This window comes from Podarcis cretensis (genome assembly GCF_951804945.1).
Source record: "Podarcis cretensis genome assembly, chromosome: 6".
NCBI classification, from domain to species: domain Eukaryota; kingdom Metazoa; phylum Chordata; class Lepidosauria; order Squamata; family Lacertidae; genus Podarcis; species Podarcis cretensis.
This window is the reverse complement of record NC_137175.1, coordinates 51,785,982-51,806,452: the sequence shown is the minus strand read 5'-3', so window position 1 is coordinate 51,806,452 and position 20,471 is coordinate 51,785,982. Positions and strand designations below refer to the sequence as shown.

General features: G+C 39.9%; 1 protein-coding gene and 1 long non-coding RNA gene across 10 annotated transcripts in view; one reads left to right on the top strand and one right to left on the bottom strand.

The window, feature by feature from the left end:
* The window catches only part of LOC307218325, a 259,902-nt gene that overhangs the window by 133,490 nt on the left and 105,941 nt on the right, over nucleotides 1-20,471 (top strand). The window lies entirely within an intron of this gene.
* Nucleotides 1-20,471, bottom strand: part of ST3GAL3 (ST3 beta-galactoside alpha-2,3-sialyltransferase 3) — a 189,680-nt gene that overhangs the window by 139,315 nt on the left and 29,894 nt on the right. For 6 of the 9 annotated variants that reach the window (XR_013839875.1, XM_079980454.1, XM_079980455.1 and 3 more), the window contains exon 3: nucleotides 301-348. The exons of the other annotated variants lie outside the window; for them this stretch is intronic. Coding sequence is in view for 5 of the 6 variants with exons in the window: in XM_079980454.1 (XP_079836580.1) it covers nucleotides 301-348 (48 nt within the window). In the remaining variant the exon portion in view is untranslated. The remainder of the gene's footprint in view (nucleotides 1-300; nucleotides 349-20,471) is intronic. 9 annotated transcript variants of the gene reach the window in all.

Genomic DNA, 20,471 nt, shown 5'->3' with positions numbered 1-20,471 from the left:
CCACCACTTAGAACAAATGTTTAGTCAAATTCACAACTGAAGCACTAAAAATGCAACACAAGGAAACAAGAAGTCTACTCTAAGTGGCTTTGAGTTGCCATGGCACACAAAGTAATTTTAAGTAATTCCCTTTTGAAGACAGAGAGTTCATCTGCTAGATTTCTTTCAAGGGCTACTTTGAAGGGTAATCCTGAACTAGGCTTGACAGCCTCTTCTCTGCCTCCCAACATGGCTGTCACATATAAATTAAATGGCAGTCTTTTTATGAGAGGGGGGAGGGAGGGGGAGGGATTGTTGTACCTGAGCCTATTGAACGTCCAACGGAGTCAGAGGAAAGAACCACTGAATCTGTAACACAAGAGTACAAGTTCATTTTTCCCTTGTCATATAAATCCATTACTTGTTTACAAGAGGCTCCTATTTCCTCTTCCTCAATAAATTCAGTGTACTGGCTACACATTCAGCAAAGAAACTCTAACCACGGCATTTTTTGTGCTACATGTGCAGCTGATCAATCACACTGGAGTGAAACATTAAAAATACTTCTGGCCCAGAATTATATTCCTTCCAGGAAGGGGGTAGGCAGTCCTAAAAGAACCTAATTTTTGTCCCACAGCAGAAATTCAGTAGGGAGCAAGCTTCATGCTGCCTTTGAGGAGCTACTAATGCCTCATAATTATTATTCAAATGTCTTGCAGTTTCTTCTCTGAGTTATTCCTATGATGTGACAGAGAGAATGAAGTGCACTAGTCAAACAGGTTAGCAAATTACTGTGTCATAGAATACTCATGTGCTACATTCCATCATGTGAGTAGAAGAAGGTATCTAATACATATGAAAGAGAAGCAAGGACTATGTTAGAGATAACATGTGCATTAAGAGCAAATGCCACCACAAGCATAGCTGTTAAAATCACTACTGGAATTATATGGCCTCTTGAGTCCAAGGACATTTTGTTTCAACACTGTCCATGGTTTAACTTCACAATGTAATAGAGAGATCATGGAGAGAAAGATTGTGGAAGCCAGTTGACAGATACAGAATTCAACTGACAAAATTCAAGATCATTCATAATTCCCTATTTCCAAAAAAGGGCAAGCAACATGGTGAAACCTAAAACCAGAAGGAACCCACAACAACAGTGGATGGAAGCCGGGAGGGAAGGGATGGACACTTTTATTATGTGAATTTTCCCAAGTTTGACTTAGATCCCAATATATTCTATGTTTTATAAGACTCATTTCCCACTTTCTTTCTCCTTGCAATATCCCTCAAGCCATTTGGACATATTCTGTGTCCAAAGGAATAATGATTTCAGCAGAATCATGTTTAGCAATAAACCATTTTTATTCTGAAGGTTTAGACTTGTATGTACAGATTGTATGCTGTATCAGAAAGAGTTCTGAGAATCACAAAATAAACCACAGGCCCTGCAGAGATACTTGAAGTTTAATAAAAGATTGATGCAGTTCTTGTATTACATACCGCAGGTAATCCCAAGCCAAACATAGTGATGGACCAACTAATCTGGTGGCTCCTTTAAAGAAGTGTACACACTGGACAACAATGAAGAAATGTATTATCAAAACTGGTACATTCACCTAATGCAGAACCAAACCATGGCTTAGCCCCAGATAGTGTAGCAGCAGGAGGACCAAAGGAGGAGCACAATCTTCAATCTGGGAATCCAAACATTTGCTCATACACACTAAACCAAAATTTATTCAGTGTTGCATGCAAATCAGGTCAGTGTTAGGTAAGGTGTTCGATATTTTGATTCCATCTCAAAAATAAGATCACAAGATCAAAGAACAAAATTCCAGCTAGTAGCTCCTACTGATCAAGGTAGTTTCTCCAACCTCATGTTGTAATTCACAAACTCAGTGAAGTAATACTTTTTGTAGTGTCAACATCTATCATGCATATCTGCTCTAGACGTAAAGCCCACTTGACATAACAACATTAACTAGATTGTGACTATTCCTAGAACTCCTATACACACATCATTATCTGTGAATAAATTCTTTAAAAAACATGATTAACACATGATGTGTTGCTTCCTGGAACAGTGCCCTGCTATTTCACGCAGTCAATGCTAAGTCTACTGCCAGATTCCCTTCTCCATTCCAAATTGGATTTAGTTCACAGAAATACTAAGATTGAAGCATATACAGGAAACGCATATGCATACACACAGCTTTTTAACTGTGTTACACCAAACACGGCATTATTAGAAGCACAAAATAAAGCTTTAATTCACAAGTGAGAACATTAGGAAGAATTCTAGCTGTTAACATCTAGAAGTTACTTATGTATTATTGTGCAAATGTGTTGATCAGAGAAACTCCTCCTTCACACAGAACCAATTCTGCATACATCATTGATTCAGTAACAACCTGAAACAAAGGTCTACTCAAATATGGTCCTTTCCAAATAATCTGCTAGCAGTTGATATGGAAAATAATGAAAAGCAAACATCCAACTAGCAACAGTTAATTCCTGAACACACTGAGAAAACTGAATATTGAGATTGCTGTTAGAAGTCTTTATTAAGTCTGCTTTTCCAGTCTGAAATTTGAGTCCCTGAGAATACATTTGTCAAAATCACATGTAACAATTTTCCATGTATGTTTTGTTTCTTTTGCAGCGATAGGACCACAATATTTTATCCATTCACTGACACCCCACTATTGAAAGGATAAACACACACACACACACACACACACACACACACACACAGTAAGCTAGCTGGTAGTAAATATAGTTATTACAGCATAGTCAAGAAAATGTATGCAGTAATCTGTCAAGTGGTAGCTTTGTCCACTTCACTGGTCCCTGCAGCCTAATATAACCACTTCCTATTAAAATTGCATGGGGACACCACACCATATATGCATTACCCCTTTTCTTCCCCCACTCCAATAGTAGGAGCTATGAGGAACTGCTCTAGCTACTAACAGTTCACAAGGAAGGCATATTATTCTTATTCCCAGGCTTAGAGCCAGTTTGGGGTTGCTCAATACACACCCACACAAAAGCACCGAGCCAGTCAGTGGACTGCACCCATCAGTTTCAGGACCCTTGTTCAGATTCGTATCTGAAAATAATAATAATGTGGAATTCCATCAACTACTGAGCATCCTGTCTTGCTTTGGTGCTTCTTATTTGTCTGGACTATGAATGCCCTGCATCAGCCTCTCAGGGCTTTTTGGCAGTCACCCACACCTCCTCCAGAGTTATTACCACGTTTATGGACCTTTGTTCAAAATGAACTGAACGCTGCCAACTGCACTGAAACACACGCTACAAAATTATTTATTCACATTGTCATCAGGTGAAACTGTTCCTTTATTTATTCTACTGTTCATAGTACAGTACTCTGCTTTCAAGAGAAAGAAAAAGGCAACCTGTTAAGAGAGTCTTAACATCTAACAGGGATGTAGATACTTTAATCATTTGCTCAGGTATGGTCCAAAGTTCATTCAATTCCAATTGCTCTATTCCACGTTACATAAAACTTACAAAAGCACAAGCAGCCACACAATGTGCAGATACAAATAAAACCTTTCCAAGTATTCCATCAGCCATACTTTTGCAGCGCTCAGGAATGTGAGATGACTTACAAACTGCAGTGACAACTCTACAAAGGTGCAGAAACAACAGCCCTTTTGAGGCAACATAATCAGGGAGCAAACCATGCTAGTACAGGTATTGGAGAGCAATCCCTGCCAGATTCTACATACATACAAACTGTACACACACAGGATCTGTTCTGTTTATGAGGATATGGCCTGCTGACACAATCCAGTGCTCTGTGTTCGTTCTCTCTCTCTCTCTCTCTCTCTCTCTCTCTCACACACACACACACACACACACACACACAAACCCACTGAAGTATACCATGTATTATGTTTTTGAAAAGAGGGACATGGCAGAATTGAAACAGGGGGACTGGAAGCTACTAGCAAGTTAACTTATGGATTGAGCCTCAGTCAGGTAGCCTGTCCAAACTGACAGAAGAAAGGGGCCCATGGTGCATTTTTATTCCCTTTACTGAAGGAAAGCAGCAACAGGATCCAGCAGCCGGAAACATCTGATTGTAAAAAGCATTTCCAATAAATTCTGGATTTTCTACTTTAATAAACTACCTCCTTAAAATGAGATTGCTTTACAAAGTCTTACTCTGTGTGTGTTTCACTAAATTACCCCCATGGACCACAAAAGTTGGAGGTGCGCCTGTGAGGCCCAACTGAGAAGCATATGTACCTAAAGCAATTCTTATGTTAAAAATGCATTGAAAGATGGGAGTCATTAAGTCTATAAAGATGCAGAGTTGCTTCAACCTAAATTTACTGTGTACACTCACACGCACATAGACACTATGAGATTGGTGAAAGCTTTTCTAGTATGTTCCTTACTTGGAAACAGAAAGCTTCCTTTGAAGGGTAACCCCTGCAAAAAAAACACAACACCAGGTTTTTGCAAGCTCACAAAACTGCTTCGCCAACAAAAGATGGCAGCCATCCAAGTAGACCCTGAAGGCTCTAAAGCAGGGGTCAGCAAACTTTTTCAGCAGGGAGCCAGTCTACTGTCCCTCAGACCTTGTGGGGGGCCGGACTATATGGGGGGGGGGATGAACGAATTCCTATGCCTCACAAATAACCTAGAGATGCATTTTAAATAAAAGCACACCTTCTACTCATGTAAAAACACCAGACAGGCCCCACAAATAACCCAGAGATGCATTTTAAATAAAAGGACACATTCTACTCATGTAAAAATATGCTGATTCCTGGACCTTCCGCGGGCCGGATTTAGAAGGCGATTGGGCCGGATCCGACCCCTGGGCCTTAGTTTGCCTACCCATGCTCTAAAGAAAGCATGAAAACTCATATTGTCCCATTTTTTAAAAAAAGTTTTTGAATCCACAAACATAGTTTTAAAAGTCAGAGTTTATAAAAACTCATTTCTCAAAATCCAAGAGCTGTCATCTAGCAAAATACATCTCTTATAGTTACCACATGATGCTCTTCCCACATAGTGAGATACATGGGTCATGCCTACATCTGCATACACAAACATACATATGTGAGAACTCATTCTTTTTTTAAAAGTTCCCTGTTCATTCATTCCATCTTTGCCTGAAATAATATACAGGTAAACAGAGAGGATTCACTGAGGTATTGCATCTCAAATTGGCTGATAAAGAACAAGAATTTTAACTGCTTATTGGTGTGTGTTCCAGAACCCAAAAGATGCTCAGCCAATTCAGTTGGTAAGGCCTGGGCTTCCTAGGATCCTTGTGAATGAAGTAAAGAATCATCTTGCAACTGCTTTTTATTGTTCAATGTAATATTTTTTTAATTCTTTGGATACCCATGGCAATTATTCCAAATCAGGTTTATGCAGAATCACAAATGGTTTATAACTAGTTTTTGAAATGTAAGCAGTAGTTGCAAGTTATATAGAAATAAAATATGTGATTCTGTGAACTGTAAAAGGTGAGGAAGGAAAGCACAAGGAGTGAAAGCAAATTAAATAAACATGCAAATGTGCATGTTGCATATGTGTACTACAGATTTCTTATAGATATGCCCAAAAAGGAGATATGAAATCATTAGATCCCTTTGTCAAGTACAAGAGCAACCTCTTAAAATAGTAATGTTTATCCCAAATTTAATAGTCCCCTATGAATCAAGGAAGATTTTCCTTAAACTTTGACAATGCCAGGCATCTCTCAAATGAACGTTCTTCCCATAAAGGCAACAATGCTTCTCAGTTTCTCAGAAAGGATTTTTGCAGCCAAAATCTCCCAAAACTTAAAATCTTCTGGCTCAACTGCCTAGAAAATTGTCAGCGATTTCATTCTTGACAGCTTTACACAGATAAAGCTTGCCTGTCTCAATTCCGCTGACAATATGAACAAGCAGCAAGCAAGACTGAAGCACAAGAAAGAAGAGTGAAACAGGGGAGATAAACTAAACTATCTGGTGACTAAGAGCTCTCCCAGACACCCTTTCTGTATGAAGTGGCAGTGCCCCACTTCTCTCTTCATTACAAGGGCTTCAACAAGGCATTTATTCAATGAAAGCTGACACTGAACAGATCCAGTCAATGCCTCTGGTTTTCTACTATTGCCCTCATGGATGCAGGCCTTGGCTGGCTGACTCACAACAGCTGTGACTTTGAACTGCAAGTTGTAAGATGTTCCTGGCCCTCCGCTGCCTTACATGATCATTGCCCCAAGCTGGGAGTGAACATACTTTGCAGAGAGAAAAAGGCATGACATACAGAGACCAAAAGTAGCATGCAATATTTCTAAACTAAAAATTACAAACAGATTAGACTTGTGCTTCCATAAACCCCTGTGACCTATAGTGTAATAAATAATAAAGTAAAAACAGATCCACAAATCGAGACACTTGCATTTTAGGTATAAAAAAGCCACAGTTCAGGGCTAAAGTTCAGGGTCAGAGCTGTCCTCCTTGGCTTAAGGGTCATTTGATAGAGATACTTGGTTTGAAAGCCTGCGAGCTGAAAAACTAAGCAAGCCCACTGCAGCTCTGACAAGAGGCCAAGAAACTCAAATGAAAGAAAATTCCCACAAATGGGAGCATGATCTCAGAGCAGAAAAGGATCTGCTTCATGGGAAAAGTTTGGACATTTTAAAAAAGCCAGAGACCAGGCTCTGCGAGTTACCAGTCAGCTCTGTAAGCAGCATGGCTGTCAGACTATTAAACAAGAGCAGATGACAAGGAAGCAAACTACTCCAGCCCTAGACAAATAGAGCTGGAACATTTTCAAAAAGAACCACATTCCTTGCACCGTTCTGAGTATGAAAACCAAACCACAATGTGGCCTTTCAAATTAGCACTTGGGAAAGACATGATCTAATGAGAAGAATAACATCCTATGTCATCCAGAAGTGTAAATGCAGAGAAATGTTTTATCTGATCAGAGTACCATGAGGATTAGCAACAAATATCTGGAAGCCCTGCGGTAAGTCACCAAGTCTCTTCTACATCAGCTGTTCATGTTGCAGAGTTCCTGTATAAGCCCCAGTAAGCAGGGGGAAGTGTCAGCTTCACTTGGTAGCAACCACCATCTATTCAATCAACAGTATATTAATAGGGTGTTCTGTTCCAGCAGAGATTTGCAATAGCATGAGGCTTATAGGAAAACTGAGCATGAGATCTTCACAGGAAATACATTTGACAGGTTTGTTGGTCCTACCCACTTACTGAAAGGTCACACATGTATGTGCCTCTAGCGTCTTCAACACACAGAATGTTGAAAGCTGAAGCTGCATATCATTACTCTTGCATTTGACAGTTAAGTTATTTTGTTTTGTGGTGCCTACCTCTTTTGCATAATTTATACTCTTCCATTCCATATTTGAATAGTTTAATGTATTTTATAATTGTGGTGGTTTTCTTTGGTTCTATAATTATATATTTGAGTGCTGTCACCCACCTTAGGACTTTATGGTGAAGGGTAGGTAAGAAATCTTATAAATGAATAAGTGCGTGTACAAACACACACACATATTCATCACAAATGAACTAAGAGATGTTTGAGGTCACAGAAGAAGCTCAATAAAACCATGAAAGCCCTGCAAGAATTGAGAGTTCTGTATTGTTTATTTGACCATACACCTTCACAGAGCATCTCTTGTGATTCAGTATAAATAACACTTCCATTTCTCTAGTCAAACCTGTCACTAAACCTCTCATGAATAACCCTTCAGAAATAGGAGCTGCCCACACAGTTTAGCCATGAATTCTTGCTCAAAACCCTGGAAAAAGGCAGACCTGAGAAGGTATCTGTCATTTCCTCCCAACCACTTCTTGGAATATTTCCACCCACCTGTTAATGTCAGGCACAGAGGCAAGGTATCATGCTCTCATGGGATTGGCAAGCTTACAGTTATGTCGGTTTACTGGGCTATTTCCAGTACCAGAGCACCGCATAAATGGCAGCAGTTATTTTATTAATCTTGGTATTATGAGGCAGCTGCCTTCCCTCTTCAATTCAATTTTCATTGAAAAGTTTCTGTAGTTAAAAGATTTCCAAGTCAGCTCAAGGCTGAAAGGGAATCTCTTATGGAAAGCATCCCTTTGGGGGCATGTGTGACAAAGATATACTGCTCTTCACTGACAGTAATGTTGAGAAGAATGTAGTTCTAAATGTATATTTTATTTTTTTAAAAAAGTAGAGAAAGAAGGAGAGAAACAACAGATAATTTTGCTAGGTGTGGGAATATAAAAACTGACCATTAAGATCGAATGGAATACTGAATTAATGTTTCCAAATGATTCTTTTGAATATGTTGACAGTTTGCGGGAATCTAAATCTATAAGCATATTCATTATCCCTTACACTATTTTCAAATTATGAAACAAACATTATTGACTAAGGCTACAATCCTGTACCTGTTTACCTAGAAGTAAGCCCCTTTAAAACCTATGCTATTTCTTCTGAATAAACATGTAGAGGATTGTTCATTTCTCAAAACAAAAAGATGCCTGACAGTACATGTTAGAGCATCTGGTGATTCAGCCCCAAACACAGAGCCTTGCAACTGGGGGTTTCACTCTTAATTTGAGCATTATTTGAAATTGCACTAATGCATAGGGGTGGGAACTGCACGATTCCACTTGCTTACTATGCCTCCACTGATGTGCACAGGAGGCATATTAGTGGCACATAAAAAGGCAAGAAGAAAGAGAAGTGGGCGCAAGCAAGATACAATTCTAACGAGCAAATGTAGCAAGTACAGAGGCTTGAGGGTTTGGCTTACTCTAGCACATCAAACCCTTACAGCTACCAGAAGTCTACCCATCCTCACAAAAGCTATTTACTGTATGTCCCTTCAAAGGGGAGCCTCCCTTAGAAGACTAGAAAGCTCGGTCACACAATGTCCAAGACAGCTTTCTAGATCCATATGGGAATCCATTTTCAAGCTAACAGAAGGGAATAGGAAGGCTCCAACAACTTTATAGCAAGGGCCGCAAGCCCACTCCCCAACTGCTCTATGCAATTTTTCACAGGTTTCAACTTTTCATCACGGATTCCAAATGCAATAATATATAGCAGCAGTGCCCTCTACCGGCATAAGGAACAAATAGCTAAGCACTTGCTCTCTTTTTGCCTTCAAAAGCTATAAAACATCAATTTCTCATAGGGCACATTCTCCAACATAAATATCCCGAGGGTAACATTAGTGGGCTTTAATCTCTTGGAATGAAGTGACATCATCACAATGAACATAGACTATAAGATGTCTATGTAGAGGCAAACCTAATCTGGAACACATTTATGCAACTGGTACACACAAAGCCAACTAACATCACAGGACTGGATCCTGAGTTGCCTTTCCATGAACAGAAGTGTTCCTTCCATCACGGATGGGACTGCAATCCAGCAAAGACTCCCACGGGGGGGAAATGGGGGCAGGCCATTTTCATAGACAACTTTTCCTTTGCAGCCTCCTCACCACCTCCCACACTGTTCCAGAGTGTCCCCACAATTATACGAGGAAACCATGAAACTACCGTATTTTTTGCTCTATAAGACTCACTTTTTCCCTCCTAAAAAGTAAGGGGAAATGTGTGGGCGTCTTATGGAGCGAATGCAGCCTGCGCAGCTATCCCAGGAGCCAAAACAGCAAGAGGGGTCTCTGCTTTCGCTGTGCAGCGATCCCTCTTGCTGTTCTGGCTTCTGGGATTCAGAATAATTTTTTTCTTGTTTTCCTCCTCCAAAAACTAGGTGCGTCTTATGGTCTGGTGCGTCGGTAATTTGCCAGCAGAAGCATCCCAGGAGCAGAATTTTGCTTGTGGAAATGCTGGATTCAACCCTTATGTGCAATGTTAGTTCTTGGGTGAGCAAATAATTAACTTCAGAAACAGGTCTTTTATGTTCAATATTCAGTTCTGAAGTCCTTTCCTCTCAATTTTCACTTAAGTATCTAACTCTGAATATTAGTGTTAAGCAGGCAGAAGTCCTCTTTGACAATACACAAAATATATTGCTGGGAGGAGCATAAAAGTAAATATGAAACTTTAAAGCATGCAACAGCTTCTAAGAAGCTCACTGCAGCCTATCAAGTTGGTTTCTCATTTCATTTAGTCCTGCAACTGGGCTATGAAGTTGTTCACCTTTGCCAGATCTAACCTATGTAAACTTTATGAACAATTATATTTCCCCCCGTTAACTATAGAGAATAAAGAGAAAAACTAATTGCACAAAGGAACTGCTTTTAAAAGTTCACTGAATATCCAACATTTGCTAATGTGGAAATATATAATTCCTTCATTTTTAAAATGTGGCTACTTAGGGTTGTGCCCAACTAAATCACTGAGCAAAAGTGGAAGGACTTCCACATATAAAATGGAAATTCCTCTACCTCTCCCCTCCCCAGGCACCCCCAGATCAGATCTGGGAGTTCCCCACTCTTGGGAGTATATGGGGGGAGAGCAGGAAAGTTCCATTGTGCGAGCAGAAGTCATTCCATATGTGTAATTATTTTGTTGGACAAAACTCTTACTTACTTTCCTTTTACACTTAGTTTTAGGGCCACATCATACATTCTTTGCTGTCATGAGCCCTGCAGCACTGTCCAGATCAGGCTTGAGGTGGTAGATTCCGAGAAATAAAGAAGAAATGGGAAGCAGGGGCTGAATTGTAGGAACGTAGGTTGCAGAAGATGGGGAGCTTATCTTTCCACCCCAACTTCAGTCACTTTGGAAAGGGGAGCAGAGATGCTGGCTCTCCCCTCTGACATTCCTGTGGAATGCTGAGCCTCAGTGGAGGCTGGAGAGGGTTTTGATCAGCAGAGGAGGGAGGCTGAATCGGAGACAGCAACAACTAAAGCAGAACCAGAAGAGGAAGGTGCAATCTTGTTGCCTAGAACCAAGCACCCCCCTTTGGTGAGATCAGACCCTCTTGTCCTGAGAGAGCACGAACTTGCAATTTTGGCATTCCCACAAGTGAGAGAATCTCACAAGGGAACATGTCATGCCTTGTATTTAAAAGCTTGGCAGGAGGAAAGCGGAACCTTGATGGGACATCTTCATCACCTTCGACCTAGTTCTGAACTTCTTGCCCTGCTCCTGAACTCCTGAATCATGACTACCAAGTCAGTAAAATTACTTTGCTAGAATAAACATCTATTTCTTACCTGCAAGTAATAACTTCTGTCTGTATGTGTTGGGTGGCAGCCAGGACATTTGCTATCAAATATACATGTGACAAGGAACAGTGGCTAAATCTCCAACTCCCTGGCACATAATACATACTATGGTAAACACATATGTGTTCCACCAATGTTACATGTATGTAAATAATTTTCAGTGTACATATGTGCAAAGTGGCTTTGAGGTCATGGAGCAAGAGTCCAGTAACACTGCTTAAGATTAGCAGTTTGGAATTTCATGAACTTTCAAGAGCAGATTTGCTGAAATTCACTATCTGTTTTCATTAAGCAGAGTATCTTTATTCAGAGCCGAGTGTTCACCTTACTCAGAAATGGGTAAGTCCAAAGAAATCTGGATTTTACATCCATAATCAAGTAGGCAGGTTTTGAAAACAAACTCCTGTACTATTCACACAAAAAGATGAGTGAAAGTCAAGGAACATGGAGTACATATTTCTATTTAAAGGATCCCTATTTCTGAAATGCTTGTTTCTGCCAAGTGTCAATATAAAATATATTCCTTCCCAGTATACATTCATCCATGACAAAAGGTCACGATAACTCTGGGATAGTCCCATGACTTCTCTAAAAATGACCCCATCAAATATGTGAACAATCCAGAAGGCAACATGTCATCCTGAATAAAAATATATTATACATTTACACCACAAAGAGCAAAACACAGGCTACATATAGTTGTTCTCCTGCCCCATGTGGCCAGCTGGATGCCTCTCAGTTTTCTACTGCTGTCAAATTTACCTCCGCCTCTGCCACTAAATTTGCCACGGCCACAGCTGAATTTGGTACCGTCCCTGCCACCAAAGCAACTTCACTTTAGCTAACCACCCATTACTTAAAAAACAACAACCAAAGGAAACACCCCTCCCTTACAGAACTGAGCCAACGTTGCCACCTCTGTCTACCCTACTCTTTACTTCCTCCAACCATAGGTGTGCCAGGTAGAGCATCTATACAACACTTTACCTTGCACACTCGATGATCAAAAGAGAAGAAAGAAGACAACAGCAAGATGTAGCAAGAGTAAGCAAGATCAGAATGGAACTCAGCACCGCAGTGGAGAAAGACAATCCAAACGAGGGAAAGCAGAAGGAAGCACTTGCCAGAGATAGGGAGTGGAGTGGGGAGATAAAGGGATACAGTCATACCTTGGATCCCGAACGCCTTGGGAGTCAAACGTTCCGGCTCCTGAACAATCGAAACCCGGAAGTGAGTGTTCCGGTTTTCAAACATTCTTTTGGAAGCCGAAAGTCCGATGGGGCTTCTGCAGCTTCCAATTAGCTGAAGGAGCCAATGTTTCCAAATGTTTTGGAAGTCGAATGGACTTCCGGAACGGATTCCGTTCGACTTCTAAGGTACAACTTACTGTATTTTTGGTTTTTATGGAAGCCGCCCAGAGTGGCTGGGGAGGCCCAGCCAGATGGGCGGGGTATAAATAATAAATTTATTATTATTATTATTATTATTATTATTATTATTATTATTATTATTACAACTGTATATGGATTTTTTTTAAAAAAAACACCATTGCATGTCTCCTCTCATGCTGAGATAAAAGTGTGTTTGTGTTTGGTGTGTTTGTGTTTGGTGTGTGTGTGTGTGTGTGAGAGAGAGAGAGAGAGAGAGAGAGAGAGAGACAGACAGACAGACAGACAGACATTGGTCCCCACCAGGGGGAAGGTTATGGGGAATGAGTGTGTCTGTGTGTACGTGTGCAAATGAGTATATGGTCCCTGATCTACCACCACTAGCTCTGGCCCTCAGAGCCAAAAAAGTTGCCCATCCAACTTTATGTGCATGTGAATTTAGCCTTCAATAAATGTATTTAATAAGCATAATTTATTCTGGTAGAAATACTTTGTTTTAAGAATAATTCAGAAAAAGAACTCCTAAATGGCAGGGACCACATTTTGACACAGTACTAAGGCACAAGCTATGGCTTGTTTAACCATGCTGTCCATAAGCTGTGTACTGGCACATGCAGCTCAAGCTCTCCCACTTGACTCCGATCTTAGTCAAACAGGGAAATAAACCCTGGAGCAGATGGCTTAGCAATACATGCAACCCAGCACTTGTGCTTTGTTTCCCTCCAAACAAGACACAATCTGTGCATCCTCCTAAGTATGCACAGAATCACAGGCTACGGGCACTTGAAATCTGTGTTTAGGCTCAAAGAAAAGTTTCCAGGCTTTTGTTGCCAAGGCTTCTCCTCTTACCTTTCATTACCAATCAGGCATTTATGCCTAATGTATAGTAAATAAACTCTCTAAAGGAACTGAAGGTATGCACTTGGGACAGCAGTTGAAAATCATGCCAATAACTGTTTAATACTGAATAAGTCCATATGACAAATATTTATTTGTTTGGTTAAGCCAGTATGAGGCAAAAACCTTAAGTGCATTTGAGGGTGACTCAGGATGGGAAAACTAGAAACAAATGCTGAATTTGTAATGTACTTACAACACTGATTGCAAAAAGAGAACAGAGTAAAACAACCCAGATTTCTCTGGGCAGTCAGGGTGGAAAATAAGTGGACATCTTTCCTTTTTATTAAAATCTATTTGCTTCTTGGATAAAAGCTCCCAAGATATATGACTCCAGAATGCAGAGGTTAGAGTCCCGGCATGCACAGTCCAGTATATTAAACAGGGAGCTCATTTGCCCTTTTTCAGGCTCCAATTCAGGAAACATTGTAAGTAGCCACTATATGCACTGAACTCAGAAGAGCCTTTCTTCCATGTGGACAGCGTAATATGGGAACTGGGTATCATACTATCAAAGACAGTGACACATGGGTTGATTATCCCCCAAAATATGCAAAGTGTCTAACCAAAAAAGCTTTATACCAATAAACAATAAACAATAAACAAATAAACAAATTAGAACCATATTAAATTTAAAAAGTCATTTATAGTTAAGAGACTTTTGCTTACAGCAATTGCAGAACAAACAGAAAATATGTAACAGAGTCCTTTCTCATGGTATTCCTGTTCATACCATCAATGAATTGCATAACTGTTTAATTCTCAAGACTGAATTGAACATATCCTAAAGTTTCTCCATTCATTCCTTGAAATATATTTCTGAAATTGTCAGGTTGCCCTGTCCCCTTTTCTGATAATTTTTCAGAAATTATTTAGAATCATAGAATCATAGAGTTGGAAGAGACCACAAGGGCCATCGAGTCCAACCCCCTGCCAAGCAGGAAACACCATCAGAGCACTCCTGACGTATGGTTGTCAAGCCTCTGCTTAAAGACCTCCAAAGAAGGAGACTCCACCACACTCCTTGGCAGCAAATTCCACTGTCGAACAGCTCTTACTGTCAGGAAGTTCTTCCTAATGTTTAGGTGGAATCTTCTTTCTTGTAGTTTGGATTCATTGCTCCGTGTCCGCTTCTCTGGAGCAGCAGAAAACAACCTTCCTCCCTCCTCTATGTGACATCCTTTTATATATTTGAACATGGCTATCATATCACCCCTTAACCTCCTCTTCTCCAGGCTAAACATGCCCAGCTCCCTTAGCCGTTCCTCATAAGGCATCATTTCCAGGCCTTTGACCATTTTGGTTGCCCTCCTCTGGACACATTCCAGTTTGTCAGTGTCCTTCTTGAACTGTGGTGCCCAGAACTGGACACAGTACTCCAGGTGAGGTCTGACCAGAGCAGAATACAGTGGCACTATTACTTCCCTTGATCTAGATGCTATTGATGCAGCCCAGAATTGCATTGGCTTTTTTATTTTTATTTTTTTTAAATATTTATTAAGGTTTTTTAAATACAAAATGCAAAAATAATAAACAATATAACATGTATCATAACATATTTTCAAAGCTTCTTTGGACTCCCTCACGTCTCCCGCTCCCACTTACATCATTATAAACTTTTACCAGCAATTTATCATCTTGTTCACATTCTCAAATCCCGTTCATTTAATTTAGTCTAATAGTTCTCCCAAAGGTTTATGTTTCCCTCCATCACACTTGTCATCCAGATTACATCTATTTTAGTGGTGCTCAATTATTTATAGTCTGGCATCCTTCTTAACATTCAACCAAATTACAATATTTTTGTAAATAAATTCTAAATTTCTTCCAATCTTCTTCAACCCTTTCCTCTCCCAGGTCTCGGATTCTGCCGGTCATCTCAGCCAGTTCCATATAGTCTATCAGTTGCATCTGCCATTCTTCCAGTGTGGGTAGATCTTGAGTTTTCCAATGCTTGGCGATGAGTATCCTTGCTGCTGTTGTTGCATACAGGAAAAAAGTTCTGTCCTTCTTTATCACCCTCTGGCCGACAATACCCAGGAGAAAAGCTTCTGGTTTCTTAGGGAAAGTATACTTAAATACCTTTTTCAACTCATTATATATCATTTCCCAGAAGGCCTTCACTCTAGGGCACGTCCACCAGAGGTGAAAGAATGTTCCTTCATTCCCTTTACATTTCCAGCATTTGTTATCAGACAAATGGTATATTTTGGCAAGTTTAACTGGGGTCATGTACCATCTATATATCATTTTCATTACATTTTCCTTCAAAGCATTGCATGCAGTGAAGTTCAACCCAGTGGTCCACAACCTTTCCCAGTCCTCAAACATGATATTGTACCCAATATCCTGTGCCCACTTTATCATAGCCGATTTAACCATTTCATCTTGTGTATTCCATTTTAACAGCAAGTTATACATTCTTGAAAGTACCTTAGTCTTAGGTTCTAACAGTTCTGATTCCAATTTCGATTTCTCCACCTGGAACCCTAACTTTTTGTCATTTTTGAAAACTTCTTTAATCTGAGCGTAATGTAGCCAGTCTCGCACTTTATCCTTCATTTTCTCCAAACTCTGCAATTTCCAATTGTCTCCATCTTTTTCTAAAATTTCCCAATATTTTGGCCATTTGGCCTCCATATTGGGTCTTTTTCGGGCCTTAGCTTCCAGAGGTGATAGCCACCTTGGAGTTTTATTTTCCAATAAGTCTTTATATTTTGTCCAGACATTAAACACTGCTTTTCTGACAATATGGTTTTTAAAGGCCTTATTGATTTTAACCTTATCATACCATAAGTATGCATGCCAACCAAAAGCATTGTTAAAACCTTCCAAATCCAATACATCAGTGTCTTCGAGAAGTAGCCAGTCTTTTAGCCAGCAGAAAGCTGCGGCCTCATAGTACAACTTTAAGTCCGGCAGGGCGAAGCCCCCTCTCTCTTTCACATCAGTTAATATCTTAAACTTAATATCTGCCCTGCCAGACAAATTTAGAGATATCTCTCTGCCACTTCCGGAAGCACTCCGTCTTGTCCACAATCTGTAGTGTTTGAAACAAAAACAACATTTTTGGCAATACATTCATCTTGATAGCAGCAATTCGGCCTAGCAAAGAAAGTTTCAATTTTGTCCAACTATCTAAGTCTCTCTTAATTTCTGACCAACATTTTTCATAATTATCCTTAAATAGACTCAGATTTTTTGCTGTTATGTTTACCCCTAGGTACTTTACTTTTTTAACAACACTGGCTTTTTTAGCTGCCGCGTCACACTGTTGGCTCATGTCAAGTTTGTGGTCAACCAAGACTCCTAGATCCTTTTCACATGTACTGCTCTCAAGCCAGGTGTCACCCATCTTGTATTTGTGCCTCTCATTTTTTTTGCCCAAGTGCAATACTTTACATTTCTCCCTGTTAAAATTAATCTTGTTTGTTTTGGCCCAGTTCTCTAATCTGTCAAGGTCGTTTTGAAGTGTGATCCTGTCCTCTGGGGTGTTAACCACCCCTCCCAGTTTGGTGTCATCTGCAAATTTGATCAGGATGCCCTTGAGTCCATCATCCAAGTTGTTGATAAAGATGTTGAATAAGACCGGGCCCAAGACAGAACCCTGTGGCACCCCACTAGTCACTCTTCTCCAGGATGAAGAGGAACCATTGATGAGCACCCTTTGGGTTTGGTCATTCAGCCAGTTACAAATCCACTGAGTGGTAGCATAGTCAAGACCGCATTTTACCAGCTTCTTTACAAGAATATCATGGGGCACCTTGTCAAATGGCTTGCTGAAATCAAGGTAGGCTACATCCACTGCGTTCCCTTCATCTACCAGGCTTGTAATTCTGTCAAAAAACGAGATCAGGTTAGTCTGACATGACTTATTTTTCAGAAATCCATGCTGACTATTGGTGATCACAGCATTCCTTTCTAGGTGCTCACAGACTGTTTGCTTAATGATCTGCTCCAGAATCTTCCCTGGTATTGATGTCAGACTGACTGGTCGGTAATTATTTGGGTCCTCTCTTTTCCCCTTTTTGAAAATAGGGACAACATTCCAGTCTGCCGGGACTTCGCCTGTTCTCCAGGAATTCTCAAAGATGACTGCCAGTGGTTCTGAGATCACATCTGCCAGTTCTTTTAATACTCTTGGATGCAGTTCATCTGGCCCTAGAGACTTGAATACGTCTAAACTAGCCAAGTATTCTTGTACTATCTCCTTAGTTATTCTGGGCTGTGTTTCCTCTGCTGAATCATTTGCTCCAAATTCTTCAGGTCGGGCATTGTTTTCTTTATCGGAGAAGACTGAGGCAAAGAAGGCATTGAGGAGTTCAGCCCTTTCTGTGTCCCCTGTTTGCATTTCACCATCTTCTCCTCTGAGTGACCCCACTGTTTCTTTGTTCTTCCTTTAGGACTGCTATTTGCACAATCTTGACTCCCAGTGTTACTGAATACAGATTCAAGATCACTGTACCCAGCGTTACTCACTATACGCTACGTTACTCACTGAGCTTCTGCAGTGCCCATTAAAGACTGATGATCTCATGGTTATTCAGTATTTTGAAAAATGAAATGGCAATTTTTATTTGTTGCTTTATAAAAAAAAGTATCAAAGCAAATGAAGCACACAATTTCTGAATTTGCAAAACAGATCACAACTACCAAAGCTAAAGAATCATTGCCTTTAATTTACCAGTTACTAATAATGGAAGTTTTACAAAAACAGAAACCACTTTAATTCCAATTGCAAGAACAGTCAGCATAAGATGTTTGTTTATATTCTAGAAGCAACAAAACCTATTTGCACAAATTTGAAAGGGAGGTATTATTTAATGCCACATAATTTGAATAAGATCTACAAAACCAACACACATACTTTATAATATGTAATTTGTATACCGCTTAATCATAAAAACTTCTAAACGGCTTACTAGGGAGAGAGAGATAAAAACAAGTTAACCTAAAAAAATTATGAAACTTAGATCAAATCAGCAGTTTGAAATATACATTATAAAATAAAATTACACATGAAAATGTATGACAGCTTTACTTTTCTGAGTAGGCTTGACCAAACGAAAAGGTTTTTAGCTGGCACTGAAAATAACATAGTGAAGGTGCCTGCCTAATGTCAGTAAGTAAGGGATTCCAGAGTGTTGGTGCTGCCAAGCAAAAATAGTAAATGTGTATCTATGTTTTTCAGTATTGAGAATCTTCATATATATTCCATTTATTTATTACATAGTGTATCACCTCTTCCTTTTATTTGGGGGTTCATGTATTGATAATAATGTATACAAATTTTAAAGAAACATTAGATATTTCCAACATTCCCCAATAAGGAAAGTATAGAAAGTGTGGATTAAGAGCAACAATAAAACCAGATTAAGCAGAAGCACAGCAATTCTCTAATAGGACCGTGGACATAGCACAATCTTCAAGAAATAGCAAGCAGATCCAGCTGTTGAACTGTCCTGGTTACATACTGGTCTCTGTCCAGCCCTCCCACAGCCACCACACAAGTAAATCAAAACACATCTGTGATCAACACCAACAGCCCAGGGCTGTAGTGGAACATTTTCAAATGCAGTAAAAGGTTTCTATGCAAAAATTCCTAATAAGGAACATAGCTAGGTTGTCAAATGGAACTAATTACTATTTGCATCTTGCACCTCCTGAGATGGCTCTGGCCTCAGGAAGGCATCAAAATAGAGAGCCAGTGGTCTTTAAACATATCATCCAGTATTCAAAACAGCATTTCAGTGGAAAGATTGGGGGACGTACACCACACACATTCCCTGGTGATGGCAAAAGCTTAGTTTGTAAGTACTTTGATTATTAAGTGTTTAGGTTGAGGCCCTACTGTAATTCAGGAAACTGAAGTTTACCACAAGCAAGGAGTAGCAAAGTAAAGAAAACTTTACTATTTGGGGGAGAAGGGGCACATTTTTTTAATGTGCAGGAGGTGGTCAGGGTTGAAACAAGAGAATATGTTTCTGTTCCATTAAAGGAAAGCAGATTACTTTAAAAAGCAAAGTGCAATGTGTACTATAATAATGTGGAGTCATTCCAACTACTCTGCCTCCAATTTATCTTTTCAGTTTGGAATACTGAAAAAAATCTTGAAAAGCCCCTGAGAGACAGGTAGATAGAAGAATAGTGTCATGATGTTTTATTCCAAAGGTAGGAAAGCAAGAACGTTACATTAATAATCAAAGCTGCAGCGCAGAAAAGTAAGCAGAAAGAACATCATTTCATACTGTTTCACACATATTTACAGGTGAAACTCGGAAAATCAGAATATCGTGGAAAACTTCATTTATTTCAGTAATTCAACTTAAAAGGTGAAACTAATATATGAGATAGACTCATGACAGCAAAGCGAGATATGTCAAGCCTTTATTTGTTATTGTGATGATTATGGGGTACAGCTGATGAAAACCCCAAATTAACAATCTCAGAAAATTAGAATATTGTGAAAAGGTGCAGTAGCTATTCAATCCATAACACCTGCAATGGGTTCCTGAGCCTTTAAATGGTCTCTCAGTCTGGTTCAGTAGGAAGCACAATCTCTGGGGAAAGCTGCTGACCTGACAGTTGTGCAGAAAGTCATCACTGAGACCCTCCATAAGGAGGGAAAGCCTCAAAAGGTAATTGCAGAAGAAGTTGGATGTTCCCAAAGTGCTGTATCGAAGCACATTAATGGAAAGTTATGCAGAAGGGAAAAGTGTGGAAGAAAAAGGTGCACAAGCAGCAGGGATGACCGCAGCTTGGAGAGAATTGTCAGGAAAAGACCATTCAAAAGTGTTGGGGACTTTCACAAGGAGTGGACTAAGGCTGGAGTTAGTGCATCAAGAGTCACCACACACAGATGGATCCTGGAGATGGGCTTCAAATGTCGTATTCCTCTTGTCAAGAAACAACGTCAGACGTGTCTTACCTGGGCTGAAGAAAAAAAGAACTGGTCTGTTGCTCAGTGGTCCCAAGTCCTCTTTTCTGATGAGAGC